The sequence below is a fragment of the Amblyomma mixtum genome, chromosome 2 (assembly GCF_055824585.1).
Source record: "Amblyomma mixtum isolate Tamu chromosome 2, ASM5582458v1, whole genome shotgun sequence".
In the NCBI taxonomy this organism is placed as follows: Eukaryota; Metazoa; Arthropoda; class Arachnida; order Ixodida; family Ixodidae; genus Amblyomma; species Amblyomma mixtum.
The window spans coordinates 56,537,207-56,551,998 of NC_143013.1; the positions used below are offsets into that span (position 1 = coordinate 56,537,207).

General features: G+C 46.2%; 1 protein-coding gene across 1 annotated transcript; it reads left to right on the top strand.

The window, feature by feature from the left end:
- Positions 1-1,677: 1,677 nt before the first annotated feature.
- Positions 1,678-13,088, top strand: LOC149359405 (Golgi-associated plant pathogenesis-related protein 1-like). Its single transcript, XM_089567670.1, has 5 exons — positions 1,678-1,777; positions 3,060-3,112; positions 7,597-7,737; positions 11,890-12,010; positions 12,829-13,088. The coding sequence occupies exons 1-5, from the start codon at positions 1,678-1,680 to the stop codon at positions 13,086-13,088; spliced, it is 675 nt and encodes a 224-aa protein (XP_089423796.1).
- Positions 13,089-14,792: the final 1,704 nt, after the last annotated feature.

The following is a 14,792-nucleotide window of genomic DNA, read 5'->3' on the forward strand; positions in this document are numbered from 1 at the left end:
TTTCTTTGCGTGTTTAGTTGTGCCGGTCGCGGGCTCGCGTCGGTGGGCGGTCGGCAGATGTGTCCGCATATCAGCGCCACTGAAAAAAAGTGCCGAAGCTGAGAATCGAACCAGGGCTTTTGGATTTGCAGTCATTAACTACTCATTTGCCATTTGAACTAGTCATTAACCACTCATGACTAGTCAGTCATGATTGGTTAATGAATAACCAGTAATGACTGCTTCGTCATTAATCACTCATGACTAGCAAGTCATGATCGGTTAGTCATAACTAGTTAGTCACTAGTCATGACTGGATAGTCATTTGTCATAGTTAGCCATGACTAAGCATGACAAATGACTGATTACTCATTAGTCATGACTGGCTAGCCATTAAGCAGTCATGACTAGTAATGACTGGTTAACTGGTTAGTCATTAACCAGTCATGAGTAGTCATGACTGGTTTTTCATGGTTGGCTAGTCATGACTAGCTAGTCATAAACCAGACATGACTAGTTCGTCATTAACTAATCACGACTAGTTATGATCTAAGTAGTCATGACTAGCTACTCACTAACTAGTCATCAATTAACTAGTCATAACTAATTTGTCATTAACCAATGATAACTAGTTAGTCAATTACCAATCATGACTAGTAAGTCATGGGTCAAGACTAATTAGTCAAGACTGGTTAGTCATGATTAGTTAGTAATGACTGGTTGGCCATTAGTCATAGTTAGTCATGACTAACCATAACTAATGGCTGATTAGTCATTACTTATTAGTCATTAAGCAGTCATGACTCGTTAGTGATTAACCAGTCATGAGTAGTTATAACTGGTTAGACATGACTGGTTTGTCATGGCTGGTTAGTCATGACTAGCCAGCATGGCTGGTTAGTCATGAATCATGACATTGCATGATTGCATGATTCATAGATAGGTACAATATCTTCACAGTTTCTTCACAGTTTTCACAGTGTACCTATCTATGAATCACGCAATGTCATCACCAAGAACCCTAGCAAACTTACCCATAAAATTATTGAAGCAGAAGCCATAGAAACCCTAGGTGGCTTGTGCATCGCGAAACCGTCTGTTGGATTATCTCGAAAGGAACTACATTATCTGAGAAACTACTGAAAAATTTTGTCCTGCGCAATGTATCACCACGTCGCATATATTTACCGCCCTGCGGTTCACAATAAACCGTTGGAAGTTAGCACTCGTGTGTGCCCTTGCTTGTCCTTGTTCTGTTCCTGGGCTTTTTTTTACATGTGTTACCAACAAGCCCAAGCTGCCACCTTAACAGAAGTAAGGATGCCTTGCGGCTGGCAAACGCCTTTGTAACCAGTCGAATTCTCTATTTGACTCGTTATCTCCACCTATAGAAACAAGAGGAGGATGCGCTTGAGGTCATCCTTCGTAAAATTATTAAGCGTGCCCTTGACCTCCCCATCACTGCTTCAAACAGCCGGCTTATGGCCCTTGGGGTGAATACTTTCCGGGAGCTCCGGGAGGCCCACCTTACAAACCAGTACACGCGCTTGTCGCTGACGGAGTCGGGTCGCCACCTTCTTGCTCGACTGCATATCCAACACTCCACTCCCATTGAAGACAGGTTTCACATCCCAGAACTGTGGAGACATGCCCTCCACGTGCTGCCTCTTCCAGCCAACATGTCACACGAAGACCATAATGGTCGGCGCGTGGAACAAGCGGAAGTCCAAGCCCGACATTATGGCAGCAAAACAGGTGTATACTATGCGGAAGCCTCCGGTCCTCACCACGGGGGATGGTACATGGTGGCGGTAGTTCAGAACAGCTACACAGTTAACGGCCTCGCCTTCAGAGCCCGCAGTTCAACACAAACAGGAGAGGTCGCGATTGCTCTCGCAGCCTCACATTCCGATTCAAAATACATAATCACAGACTCGCGAGGGGCCTGTCGGAACGTCGAACAAGGCTGCACTCACTTCCTAGCCTTTCGAATGTACCAAAATTGCATAGGGGACACGAACCCCGCACACCGTTACCTTATATGCGCCCCTGCTCATCAGGGCTTGGGAGGAAACAGGGCATCAGACGCAGCCGCCTGCGCGCTCTCTCACCGGGCTGTTTTCTCCTCCCTACCCGATCAGGAACGCCATCCTTATCCGATCTATATCTTCAAAGATGTTACAACCTATTATCAAGACAGTCACCGCCTTTACCCTAACCCATGTAAAGGCATGAGAAGGCGAATGAGCGGCTCCTTCTCCGCCTTCTCGCCAATACATTTCTGCGCCCGGCAGCACTAAAACATTTTGACACCTCCTTTAACGGCACCTGCCCGCACTTTAGTGCGGTGTCTTCTGACACCTACCACATGGTGTGGGCCTGCCCCTCCAACCCGGCTATTGCCCCCATCCCCAACCCCACCCGGAAGGACTGGGAGGCGGCCCTGCTCGGCTGCCACGACTTACAGGCCCAACAAGCCTTAGTCGGGCGCGCCCGGGCGGCGGCCACCGCCACTGGGGTCCCATACTAGAGACCTCCAGCTAGTGTTTGTAAGGATCGGTCCCTTGGGGGCTGATCGAAACATACCTCCTGGCCCTTCTTAATAAATGTTTTCACCACCACCACCTATCATGCCCTCGTATTCGAGGCTGCGGCCCGACCAGTGCCCCTGCAGGCCGCGCAGGCAGCATTTGAAGCCGTCAAGGATCCCGGCGTTTCCGACACCGTGCCGTTACCGGTGCTTCCGCTGCGTCTCAGCGTCACTGTGTGGAGGAATTGGTGTCTGCTGTTGATGTGTGCAGTACCGCACCAAGCGAGCGGAAAGTAAAAGTACTTGCTGCGACGGCCTCAGCCTCTCCGAGCATCCCTATCGCTACGGAAGCCGAGCCCGCTGTGATCCTGCATATCTCCGATGCTGAGAACAAGCGCTCTTGGTGCCCTCGCTGCAGCCCGCGGCCAGCGTTGCGGTTTTGAGCAGGGACGCCGGCATAGCTGAGGTTGACGGTGATGAAAGCAGCTTGCCGTACTTAGCTTCTTCAGTCAACCTCGTCATTCACGAGACTTTCACCACGCATGAGCAGGACCGGAGGCCACCGTCGCGTCTTCTTCGTCGTCGCTTGAACGGGAGCCAAGAGTGCGTTTGTATCCGCTATGCACCCTGGTCAATCCACCGCCATGGGTATGTGCCATTAAGCCGGAGGACATCATCATCATCATCATCATCATTTCATGATGTTTAACTGGTGCCGTCGCCATCCTCTTCTACACTGAGGATTAGAGCCTGAAACTGAGCCCGAAACTTACTGGACAGACGAAAAGTGACCATCTGCCACGTCGCCATGTCGTTTGGTCCTGCTGCGGGGTAGAGGTTAAGTACCTGGCGATGTTGTGCTAGCTTGCCAAATTTCTCTTTCTTGTTTTCTCTGCCTGCTCCTGTTAAAGGGTGATTGAGCGCGGGACGACGGCTTATGTCTACCTCTTCTCCCGGCCAGGGGTTCTCCCTTGGTCTTCCTCTCTTCCTCAGGAACCCGCTCCCCATTGATGTCTTTTTTCTCAGTGGAGTAACCAGCATTGCTGTGGCTTTAGTTCCTTCAGATGGAGGCGCGATCCCGTAGGCAGTACAGGCGGCCCTTCAGACTACATCGCCTCACTACATGCGGATGATATATGTTTGTGCAGTTCGGCAGGGGTGGGATATTGTGCAGGTCACCGGACAAGGATTGTGTCGCCGACCTCTTGAAGTGTACCTCCTTCGCCAACCGCCCAGTGCGCGCACTCATACCGCCTTATCTGGCGTGTTTCAAGGGCTTAGTCCGAGGTTTCGACTCTCGATTCAGACCTTAACGATTCAGGGCCTCTCATCTGCAGCCGGCACAGTCCCCGTGTGCTGCTTTCGACACCTGGCATCAGGAAAAAGATGACTTATTGCTGATACAACTAAAATAAGTCACTCTTGAATATTTTCATGAGCACCATGAAAACCGGGTGCACGTTTACACCGACGGCTCAGTGAACCCTATCACTTCTCCTGGCTCCGTGGTCATCCCCGCAATGACTACAGAAATTAGAGTTAGAATAGCTCACCACACTTCTTCGACGGGTGCAGAACTCACCACTCTGCGTGTCACCATTGAACACATCAGTCAGCAGCACCCTCAGCGGTGGTCTATTTTCACCGATTCCAAAGCTGCCCTCGAAGGCTTACAAGCTGCTCTTCTCTGTGGAGACCATGAACAACCAACTGGTCACAGAAATTCGACAATTACATTACTCCGCCATCAACAAAGGACATGAAATTATATACCAGTGGCTACCGGGGCACAGCGGCATAGCAGGCAATCACCGCCCGGATAAGGTCGCGCGAACTGCTCGCTACGATGGCGATTTTGTGTCGATCCCCATTTCGAGATCAGACGCAGCGGGCAGGCTTCGCGCACTTGCGCGGGACATCTGGCTTGCCGCGTGGAATTCCGGCCAGTTTGCCACAGTGCATACATTTCTTTTAAGGATGCGGTTGATTTCAATATCCCAGGTCAGCAGCGCTTTACTGTTGCTAAACCACATTTGCCTTCATGTGTGCATGACACCCGGCCCCTTGACTCACTCTGTCTAGTAGCCGACCTCAGGTTTTATTAGTTGAGGATTTCATTCGCACCACGTGACGTGGGAGTTTAAAACAGATTGCTTCCGCTCTAAACTATTTGATCGGGTTTGCGACAACATTGTCTGCAACAAATCAGGAATCCCTACATTTGTACGTGGTCAGTGACGCTCTGCCTTAGACTTTACTTTTTCCTCCCCAGGATACGTCTTGGGCGCCTGTTGACTGTGCAACAGTGATCATCTACCGATTAGTTTCAAGCTTGCGTGTAAATTAACTCTTTCCGAACGACAGCAGCGCTCCTTCACAAACTACGGTCGCTTTAAAGACACCCTAAAATCCGCTCTCACAATTAATTTAGACCGAGGCACCGAGACAAGTTCCGAATGCAAAGCTACACGTCTATGCTCAGTGTTGGAACGTGCAAGGCAAAAGTTTGAGTTCATTGTCACTGGAACAACGGGTGCAATCGCCAATAATTGCTAGAATGCTGAGTGCACGCGGGCCTATAGAGGACGGAAAGCAGCCTGGAAGAGACTTCTCATAAATCAGTTCCCAAAAAATTAGTTGAATTATAAGTATGTCGCAGCAACATTCAATCGCACTGTCTACCGTGCGAACGAGGAATATATTACAAGTCATTATGATTTTTTTTCCAATCAGGAAATAAACGGGCTTTGTTTAATGTCATGAGGAGCAGGAAAGTGATTCCTCCGAATGTCAACATTGAACCCCTCGTTCAGCCCCCTGCTGACATCGCCAAGTCATTAGAGGGAATTGCGTGTGGCCTAGAACGTCGATTTACATCTGCACTTCGTTCTCCAGCTACATTCACATGCATCTCAAGTTATTTCATTAAGGTAACTATGCCTGAGCTTCCGCAAATTGTTCTGCGTCTATCCCCAGCGGCTCCTGTCCCCGATGAGGTCACTACGTCTATGATTAAAATTTTGTTCAACGAATCTCTTTCGCCGGATTTTATTACCATCGAATTTAGTGAAATTGATGAAACGGGTCCAGCTTCGTCGTATCATGTATTTCATTTCTGCAAATGATCTCTTCAGTCCTTGTCAAATTGGTTTCAGTCTGTGCTGTTCGATTTGGTGTGCTCATACTGACCCTGAGAGCAGTATTAAATTAGCTCGCAGCACTAAACAGTTTGCCGCTCACCTATGCGCCGCGTTCAGTTGGCGCGCTTAACGTCGACGCCTCTCCCAGACCATCTACGCGACTTTGTCTGGAAACTTATCTGGGCAGTACTCCCTACTTGTGATCGGTTAGAGCGGTGGGATGTGTTAGGCTCCAGTACCTGTCCGAATTGCTCGCTCCCGGAATCTAGTCGCCAAGCTTCAGACACCTGCGTGGTAGCGCGTGTCTTTTGGCACGCGCTTCATGCGGGATTCAGTGTGCAGCGCTTTTCATGCTTCGTCTCCCGTTTTCTTCACCTGTCAATTGTTGCGGGTCTTTTCAGTTTATTGGCGCAGTCGATGCGCTGCGGTCGCAGATGGCTTTCGACGCCGCGCTGTGTGGCCAATTCTCGGCCGTCTCCGAGGGGAGCTATCAGTTTTTTGCCAAGGAATTCTTTTTCTTGGGTGAAGAGGAGTTTCTCCGGCAATGGTCATGCCCATTCACTTCTGTAACCAATGACAGTTTTGTTCTGGGTTTCAGGCCAAACTGGCGCTGTCTTTTTTTTTTTTCAGTGTTAAATTATTGCCTTTTCACTCTCCTGTCAATAGGTATGCTATCCTGTTTTACATCGCCCCCAAACAATTCCTGCTAGTTACTTAAAGATGTTTATGGTGCCTCTTTAATTGGTTCGCCTTAAATGCTTAGTGTTATGTCTTCTTATAAATGTCAGTGTATCTGGTAACCTTGGCATTTGTACTCGTACATGTGTAAATAAAATTTTTTCTAAATACTCCAAGACTGTGTGTGAGAACTTTGGCGGGCTTCCCGCATGTGCAGTGTTTATTGTCTTTGGCGACTGCGGTCGCTTTTTGATTTTAGTTTTTTTGTTTCGAGGCATGCAGTCCCTCAGACCACAGTGTCGAATAAACTGTTTCAATCTCTCTAACCCAAAGCTACGGCGAGTAGCACTTGCTTGTGCGTGAAATGATTAACGCAAGCACGTCGAAACGCATTCGATACGACGATTGTGCTTGTTATGTTGTAGAAGGGTCGCAGTCAGTGCTCTATGATCGTAAAAATCAGTTAGTACACACGAGGACCATGACACGTAACGAGTTTTCGTGCAGCGTCCCGAGCGCATTCTCGCTGGGTTTGAATGCAGTGGGTGCTGGTTTGACCCGCTGTAATTTGGTGTGCTTTTTTCTCTAATTTACGTGAAGCATACCGAGCATGATTCTGTAACTATACAAATTGATGGCATGCATCTGCCACCTGGCGCCTCATTCAATGTCCCATGATGCTGTGCGCAGCTTTATCACTGCGACGGCCACGAGATGCTGCCGAAGAAATTGAAAAAAATTGACGATGATGATGGCTGCGGGCTCGGGCGCCATCCATGGACGGTTTTTGGAAGCTCATGTGCGCGTGCTTGGCCTCCGCGATCGAGCGCCCCGTTGTTCGTAGCCGGAGCCGATCGCGGAGGCCACGGCGCGTGCATTTAGAAAGCTATTCCCGCCTGGGTCATGGAAAGTTCGGATGCGGCCCTTACACGGATTTATTTTTTTTTAAACATTTCCATCGGGAAAACGGGGTGCGGCCCATACACGGGTGCGGCTCATATACGCGTTTATACGGTATTACGAGAAATGTAGATGGACCGTATAAAAGCTAGAATTTTCTTTTTGAGGGCGCGCCAGGTAAACAACCAGCCTATTTCGCTGGGTGGATACTGCAAGAAACCAACACACTCGTTGGCAGCCCTCATGGTATTAAAAGGTCCCGAAGGAGTGCTCTATAAACGGTTGTAGTGGTATCAACTGCTCATAAATAACTCTATATAAGTGAAGGCCACGTCATACAATGGTTTACATGGTTTGCACTTTCCGTAGGACAGTGGCATCCCAAGTGAATACAAGTCATTTGAAGGCGAATTCACGGAAACTCAGCGGACTCTTCAGCAAGAAGTATTGAGTCGCCACAACTATTATCGGCGGCTGCACGGCGTCGCTGACTTGGTAGAAAAAGAAGAGGTGTGTTTGCATCAGCGGAAGAGGCAGTATTTTTAATACCTGCCACTTCCTCCTTGTCTTTTTCATGAATGACTATCTTTATACTTTATGTAATAGCTCTGCAACCACAAGAAGCACACCCAACTGGCGCAGATACAGTCACTGTGTCGAGGACACTGAGTAAGACAATGCGTTACGGAAGGATGTCCGCAGTATACCAGAAAAAAAAAATAAATGTGGTTGTAGTACCCATCTCAGCACGCACGTGTGCTTAAAGAATGACTTCATCTTTTGATGTTAAACTGTTACTTTTCAAGCGAACATGAGTCGCTTATGTCTGGTTCCCGCCCCTCCCCACCCCCACCCCCCAAAAAAAGCGAAAGGTATTTCATGGACGCTCGAAGTCTTTTGGATAAAGTGTCTACAATGTTCATAGGGCCAGGTTGCATAAGCTGCATGCAACCTCAGTCCTGTGGCAGTCTCAAAAACAATTTAGGAATGTTTGTATAACTGGGAGAGCGTGTTTGCGTCAGAATACCGGAAGTGCCTAATGACTGAAGTGAAGTTAGGTAGCAGCTCTCAGTGATTTCATTATTTCATTATTGCCCGGGTAAACAAATTACAATATATCCCAAAGGCTAGTTAAGTACTTTACAGTATATTGGTTAAGCTGTGCAGTATATAATTTGCAGTCTCCTTCCGACAGAATAGGATTTACCGTATATTTCTGAACCTCGCACAGTGAACTCTAACTTGTTATTCATAAATAATATTCTTTCTGACGCCCGCCTTTCCTATAACATCTTCGCACCGCATGGTGTCCAAGATTTTTCAGGGTTGAGGTATTTCGTGATGCAGACGTTTTATGCGCACTACTTATTGCTGATTGTGCGCATTGAAACTTTACTCAACGCTCGGTGAAACCACTACTGGTGTAACTTTACATAATTTCATTGGGAAGTGAAAGGCAATAACGACAAGTCAGCAGTGTCTGATTCGGCAGTGACATGACCTCCGGAGTGATTCCGGAGTGAACTGTATTGCTAGACTGAGGTTCGAAACAGAGAAGGTAAAGCAGCAGGCTAGGAATTAATATGCAGTTCACCCCTGAGTCGCTCCGGGGGCCATGTCACTTCCGAATCAGACACTGCTGACATGTGGTTATTCGTTTTGACTGATCGTCTTCATCAGCCGGACTACACCCACTGCAGGGCAAAGGCCTCTCCCATGTCTCCGGAATAAACCCTATCCTTTTCCAGCTGCAGCCACTGCATCACCGAAAACCACCCAACTTTCGCCGCTCCCTTTCAGGCTCGCCCTTTGATTACTTTTAAAAGCGTTAGATATTACCACGTTTCGAGATTTCATGGAGTCTGCTAGCACCCTGAGATCACAGCGCCATCTCTGGCAGCAACTAGAAAATAGCACATCTCGCTCATTCATTACAATTCTAGTAAACCAAACAGCTAACGTTCCTTACTTCAGCGTCTTTCAGACGGTGGTCTTTATTAATTATGAGCCTGCTGCTGCATCTTTCCTTTTTTGAACCCCACTTTCGCACTGCAGTTCACCCCAGGGTCACTACGGCAGTCATGTTATTGCCGAATCAGACGCTGCTGACATGTCGTAATTCGCTTTTTTTTTGTTTATTTCTCCTTCGGGAAACATACAGGTATTGCCCACGAGGCAAGACAAAAGGAGGTGCTAAACCTCCTGACTGGGTCTTGTCAGGAGGTTCTTTCAATTTAAATTATGTAACTGATGAAATTGACATAATGTATGGCAATTTGGTCAAGAGGCAGCAGTCCACGTTATGTTGTTAGTACTGCAGGCTTCCAGACAGTATATACTCACAGTGTTTAAAACAGCTGAAACTCGATGAATCACGTATTGACAGAAATAGAGAGAGAACACAACACATGGCGAGCTCATACAGAACTGAAAGTTCAATTGAAAGGGGCAGGAATACATACACAGAAATCCTCTTAAACCTGCAAAAGTCACACTAGTGTCACAGAGAAGACTAAAAAAAAACGCTTTCGTTTTTACTCGCATAATGCACGTATTTTTTTTTTGTCAAACTATATGCGAAAGTTTCGGGAACATTAATTAGATCGAGAACAATAGTGAGAGAAGATTTCAAGTTGCAGAAATGGTACACGAGATATGTTTGGGCCATAACGGGTTCATCAAATACTGCTCGCAATCACAATAAAACAAAACGGACCTTTCAGCACAGTATCCCACTGAAGAGCATAGACAAGAAATTCTAATGTACACCCCAACTCAAATCTTGCGTAGCGGTCCATAATGCTGTCCAGAGAGAGCATCAGTACAGTTGTCTCTACCGCATCTCACAGCATTCAGCCTGAAGCCCAACCAGAAGTGACTGCTATTTTTGCTGTGCCAGATCCTTAAAACCTTCGGGACCGGGCTTTATGTTATGGGTTTTTCAGCAAAACTGGTGTTCGTCCTTTATGTTGTGGTAGAATAGTCTTGACATTTGACACAGGTTGTTTTCAGTTCGCACAGCGGCCTTAGCGTTGAAAACGGGTATCTTCCGGAATTGGCCGTCGTCATCAGCATACAGCGGGCGAAATTAATAAGGCGTGCCTCCTTTATGAGAGAAAGGAACACTATCTTTTGATAGCCACTATGGATGCATCCACGATACGGACGGTCTCTTTGCAGGAGTAAATACAGCACTCGGCAGGGTAGGAAAGGGGACTGGCTTGTATAAGTAAAATCCTTTTTTTCACGTGGGTGGGACGTGCGCAGCTCTAGGTGGGTCGATTTGCCATTATTCCTTCGCCTTTTCATAAAGCATTCAGGTGCAAGCTGGCGCGTGCGTTTTCTTCTTCTTTCTTTTACGTTTTTCAAGTTTGCGTTCTTTTCAAGGACTCTCATAAATATGCACCAATTATCCCAACCTTCTGCCTAGCTACGTATGCCTAGGCGGAGCAAAAAGAGGAAATACCCATCGTGAGAAAATCATCTCCAAGATATTAACAGCGCACTAGAGTTCATTCGACAGGCACTCTCTCTTTATGAACAATACAATACCATTATACTCGTGAGATGCGCGCTATTATATGCACCAGAAAAGGAGAAAAAGCACGCATAAACCGTATGCTATTTTCCGGTTTGTGGAAAAGCAAAACAGCGACTGTGGTGTTCCAAAATGTAGTAAGAGAAAACTCTCGGTTCTAATATGAAATAACGCGAGATATATAGCAACGATAGAGGGTAAATAGCCGCAGAAAAGCTGCTATCAAGACCATGTTACGTATCAGCTCGCATTGGTCACCGTCATAAAGTTTGAATCCCATCTTGTCACACAAAATGTTTTCATAACTCATTTATACCCGAAACTTGTGTCAGCTGGAATCACCTTCCCCACGACATCGCAAATATTTCAGATAGCATTACATTTCGAAAAGGTATTAACAGTTCTTTCAGAGTATATAATTGTTTATTACTGTATAAAGTTGCCTTTCACCGTTTACACAATGTTTTAATGTACCCTCCCCTGGGCGTAATCAGGCTGATAATGATGATGATACACGAGTGAGAAGCAAACCTCTAGGTTCACGGTTCTTTTCTAGCCTACCCTGCCCACCACTATCACGAGCATGACACACTACTCTTCGCGAGTAACAGTTTAGTCATGCGCAGTTCCGTAGCACAACCACGCGGCGACGTAGCTGCCTGCAGTTTGCTTCTCTAAAACGGGTTGGAGGGCCAAACAGATCACAGCAGAAATTTTACAGACGTATTATCTTGTAGGTTGCGATTCTGTAGCGAAGAATTCTAAGCTTTTTGGTTACGGCTGTCCTTCTCCTTGTCATCTGATGCATTGTGTCCGCTTCTTACCACTGCAATGCTGATAACATAACGCGAGCCGATGAATTTACCCTTTATTCATTTACTATGTGCTTTACATAAACAAAAAGCTGTACGTGGAAGCAGCAGAACCAAGTCCTTTCTGTGCTGCTTACTGTTTCGATGTAAGAAAATTTCTCTACGGCACATCCTTCATAACATTTTTACAAACATCTAAAATTGAGACTTCGTCGTCGTACACAGCAGCCAGCTTTGATATTTTGTGGGTGAAGTTCTGAAAGTGAATTCACTGCGAAGTGATGCAGGAGATGCTCCTTCATATACTTGCAGTTGAATCGCTACGCACAAGCATGGGCCGAGCACATAGCGCAGATAGAAGAATACGAGGAAACCGGAAAGACCAAGTATGGAGAGAACATCTACCTATCTGACGGCAACGAGACGGAAAGTGGTGAAGCCAAATTTGATACTTATGCGAATGTAAATTAGTCCAATCAAAAAGTTAGGGTCAGATGGTCAGCCCTAAAAAGTGCCTTACAGTAGGCTTAATGTTAGCGCCTTGTTTTTGAATAATTACAACGCACTGAACACTTGATTCTAGCTGTGTACACTGCTCTGTAATTTGTGCGGTGTTAGTCATGAACAGTTTCCTGTTGTTCGATTATAATGTTGTCTATCCTGTTGCTACCAAAAAGTTTGAAAAATCTACTCGAAATGCTTTCGTTCGATAGTTCTCGAAAGAGTCTAACATTATCGGGGTAATGGCATTAGAGTGCTGTTCTTTGCATTAGAACCAAGGCATGAACCAATAACTGCGGTAATCTCGTACAAGTCATGGTGCATCCTGCAAACCGCTCCTACCTTTTAGAAGGTATCTGAGTACTGCCCTAGCGGCTTATATGCCCCAAACAACAAAGTGGTGCACTGGTGTTGACAAACGAGAGCATTCTATTTATTATTTACTTGTTATTTGCGAGTATTCGAAGCAACAGTAATGCCCCGGCAAGATATCTTAAACGGACAATACTGCTACTGAAAGATAAAATCTCTAAATCTTTATTTTACCTCATCAAATCGTGTTTTATAGGGATATCAGCTGTGTGTGTATAAAACATGTCACAGACCTCCTCCTTACGGCATCACGTTATCGGCCTATAGCAAGTCTTAATTATTTCCATTGTTTTGTCCTTGTTGTTTTCTTGCACACATTATTTACTACGTAATTGCCATGGTTCGCAAGATAATGAATAGCCGTCTTTACTTCGATAGGGAAGGGCGTTGTGGACGAGTGGTACAGTGAAGTGGATCAGTTTGACTTCGACCACGGCGACTTCAACGATCACACACGTCGTTTCACACAGGTGGTATGGAAGGCAAGCCAGAATATTGGCACTGGCGTCGCGAGGGCACAAGATGGCACGTGGTATATTGTATCCTTTTACTATCCACCAGGAAACATTCCGGGCGCCTTCAGGGAAAACGTTCTAAAGCGTACTACTGCTGCGTCTCGAAGGAACTTTATAAGGTAAAGCTTTCAGCTGCGCACAAATTTGCACGAGACGGAATTCTGATAACAAGGACAACTATAGCGGGAGTGCTTGTTCTGTTGCCTAGGTCGTTGAGCTTTTGGACTGCTCGCCAAACAAAATAAAGACCGTTATTCTCTAACAATGACTCTCTCTTACGATTTATTTTTGGCTCACATGGACAGTAAACCGTACAAAGAACCAAGGGTATCCGCAGAAGATTCTGAAAAAGGGATGATGGGCAGGCAGCCGTTGCTTATACTCTGCCAATGGAGGGGCAGAGGGGCCATGCAACCAATAAAAATATTTGCAATCAAAACTATAAAAGTTCATACAAAAATTCTTACCTACAAATTTGTACCGGGCTTAGAGAAGAGACATTTGATTTTATTAATTAACAAAGCAATAACTTTAACATGAAAAATGCGAAAAGTTGCAATCCCTTCGTGGCCAAGAATGGTAAATGCCGCTGCGTGCCGGTTCGCGGCCCACGCATACTGATCACCGGCAGAAAACACGGAATGTTCACCAAAATGCAACTTCACACAGTCAGTCTTCTTTGAATAGCAACTGTGCACCCCTCGCGTTTTTCCTAAAATTTTGTGATGACAAGGATTATAATGTCATTTTTGCGGTTCATCTGGGGTGCTTGTTGGACGGGGTGGCTGAAAGTTTCTCAGAAGAGACGATTGGGCGGTCGAGAAGTGGAGTCTACAAGAAAACAGGCCACTGGAGGGCGTGAAACTCTGGGCGCTAAGTGCTGCGGTTGGCGTCAGAACTGTATAAATTTCTTTGAATTCTGTAAAAACGTGAAACTTTTCTCTCAGAATTGTTCGTTATCTTCAGCAGCGAGCACAGTAAGTATTTCTTTCAGTGTCGTCCCATGCCCGACTATATCACTCGTGTTTCGTAATATGTAATGTTGGGCCGCTCTCTTGGTTCACCAAGAAGCGTTGCAGCTGACTTCGAGAACGCGGCTGCCAAATAAAACAATATTTGCATCGCCAAACGGCGACCGCATAGGACCATATTTACACGAACAATAGCAATTAGCTAGGTCATCATCAGCCTGATTACTCCAACTGCAGGGGGACGGCCTCTCCCATGGCTTTCCAATTAACCCTCTCCGGTTTTGCAGTTGCGGCCACCTTATCCACACAAACTTCTTTATCTCTTCACCCACCTAACTTTCTGCCGCCCCTTGCAACGCTTACCTTCTCTTGGAATCCACTCAGTTATTATTAAATACGATGGGTTGCCTTTTTTTCCCCTTAGATTCCCTACCTAGGCCCATTTCTTGCTCTTGATTTTGACTAGGATTTCATTAACCCGCGCTTGTTCCCTCATCCACTCTGGCCACTTCCAATCTCTTAACCTTACGCCTATCATTTTTCTTTCCACATTTTTCTTTCCACAAGAGAACCTATCAAAAGCACCCCACCTCAATTTATTCTTCTAGGTATTTCGTACTCAATATCCGGATCTGAGGATAAATTAGCTTTTATCTATAGATTTAGGTGGCGGCAGCCATTAGCATTCCTGGTGCCGCGGCAGACCTCGTGTAAATATTTGAATCGAATTAAAAATCATTGTTTGTTGCCCTGGCGTAGATGGAAGTTGTTGCGTTTCTCGGAAAAAACACAAACCACAGCAAAATAGGCATGTAAGAGTTTCGTTACAACCCGAACGTCAGAGAGGGAGGCATTT

Bases quoted from the DNA above. Each gene is read 5' to 3' on its own strand.
- LOC149359405 (XM_089567670.1), top strand. From the start codon at position 1,678: ATGGTCGGCGCGTGGAACAAGCGGAAGTCCAAGCCCGACATTATGGCA. The intron at 1,778-3,059 runs GTACATGGTGGC...ACGCATGAGCAG, and splicing joins GGTCCTCACCACGGGGGATG to GACCGGAGGCCACCGTCGCG. The intron at 7,738-11,889 runs GTGTGTTTGCAT...ATATACTTGCAG, and splicing joins ACTTGGTAGAAAAAGAAGAG to TTGAATCGCTACGCACAAGC.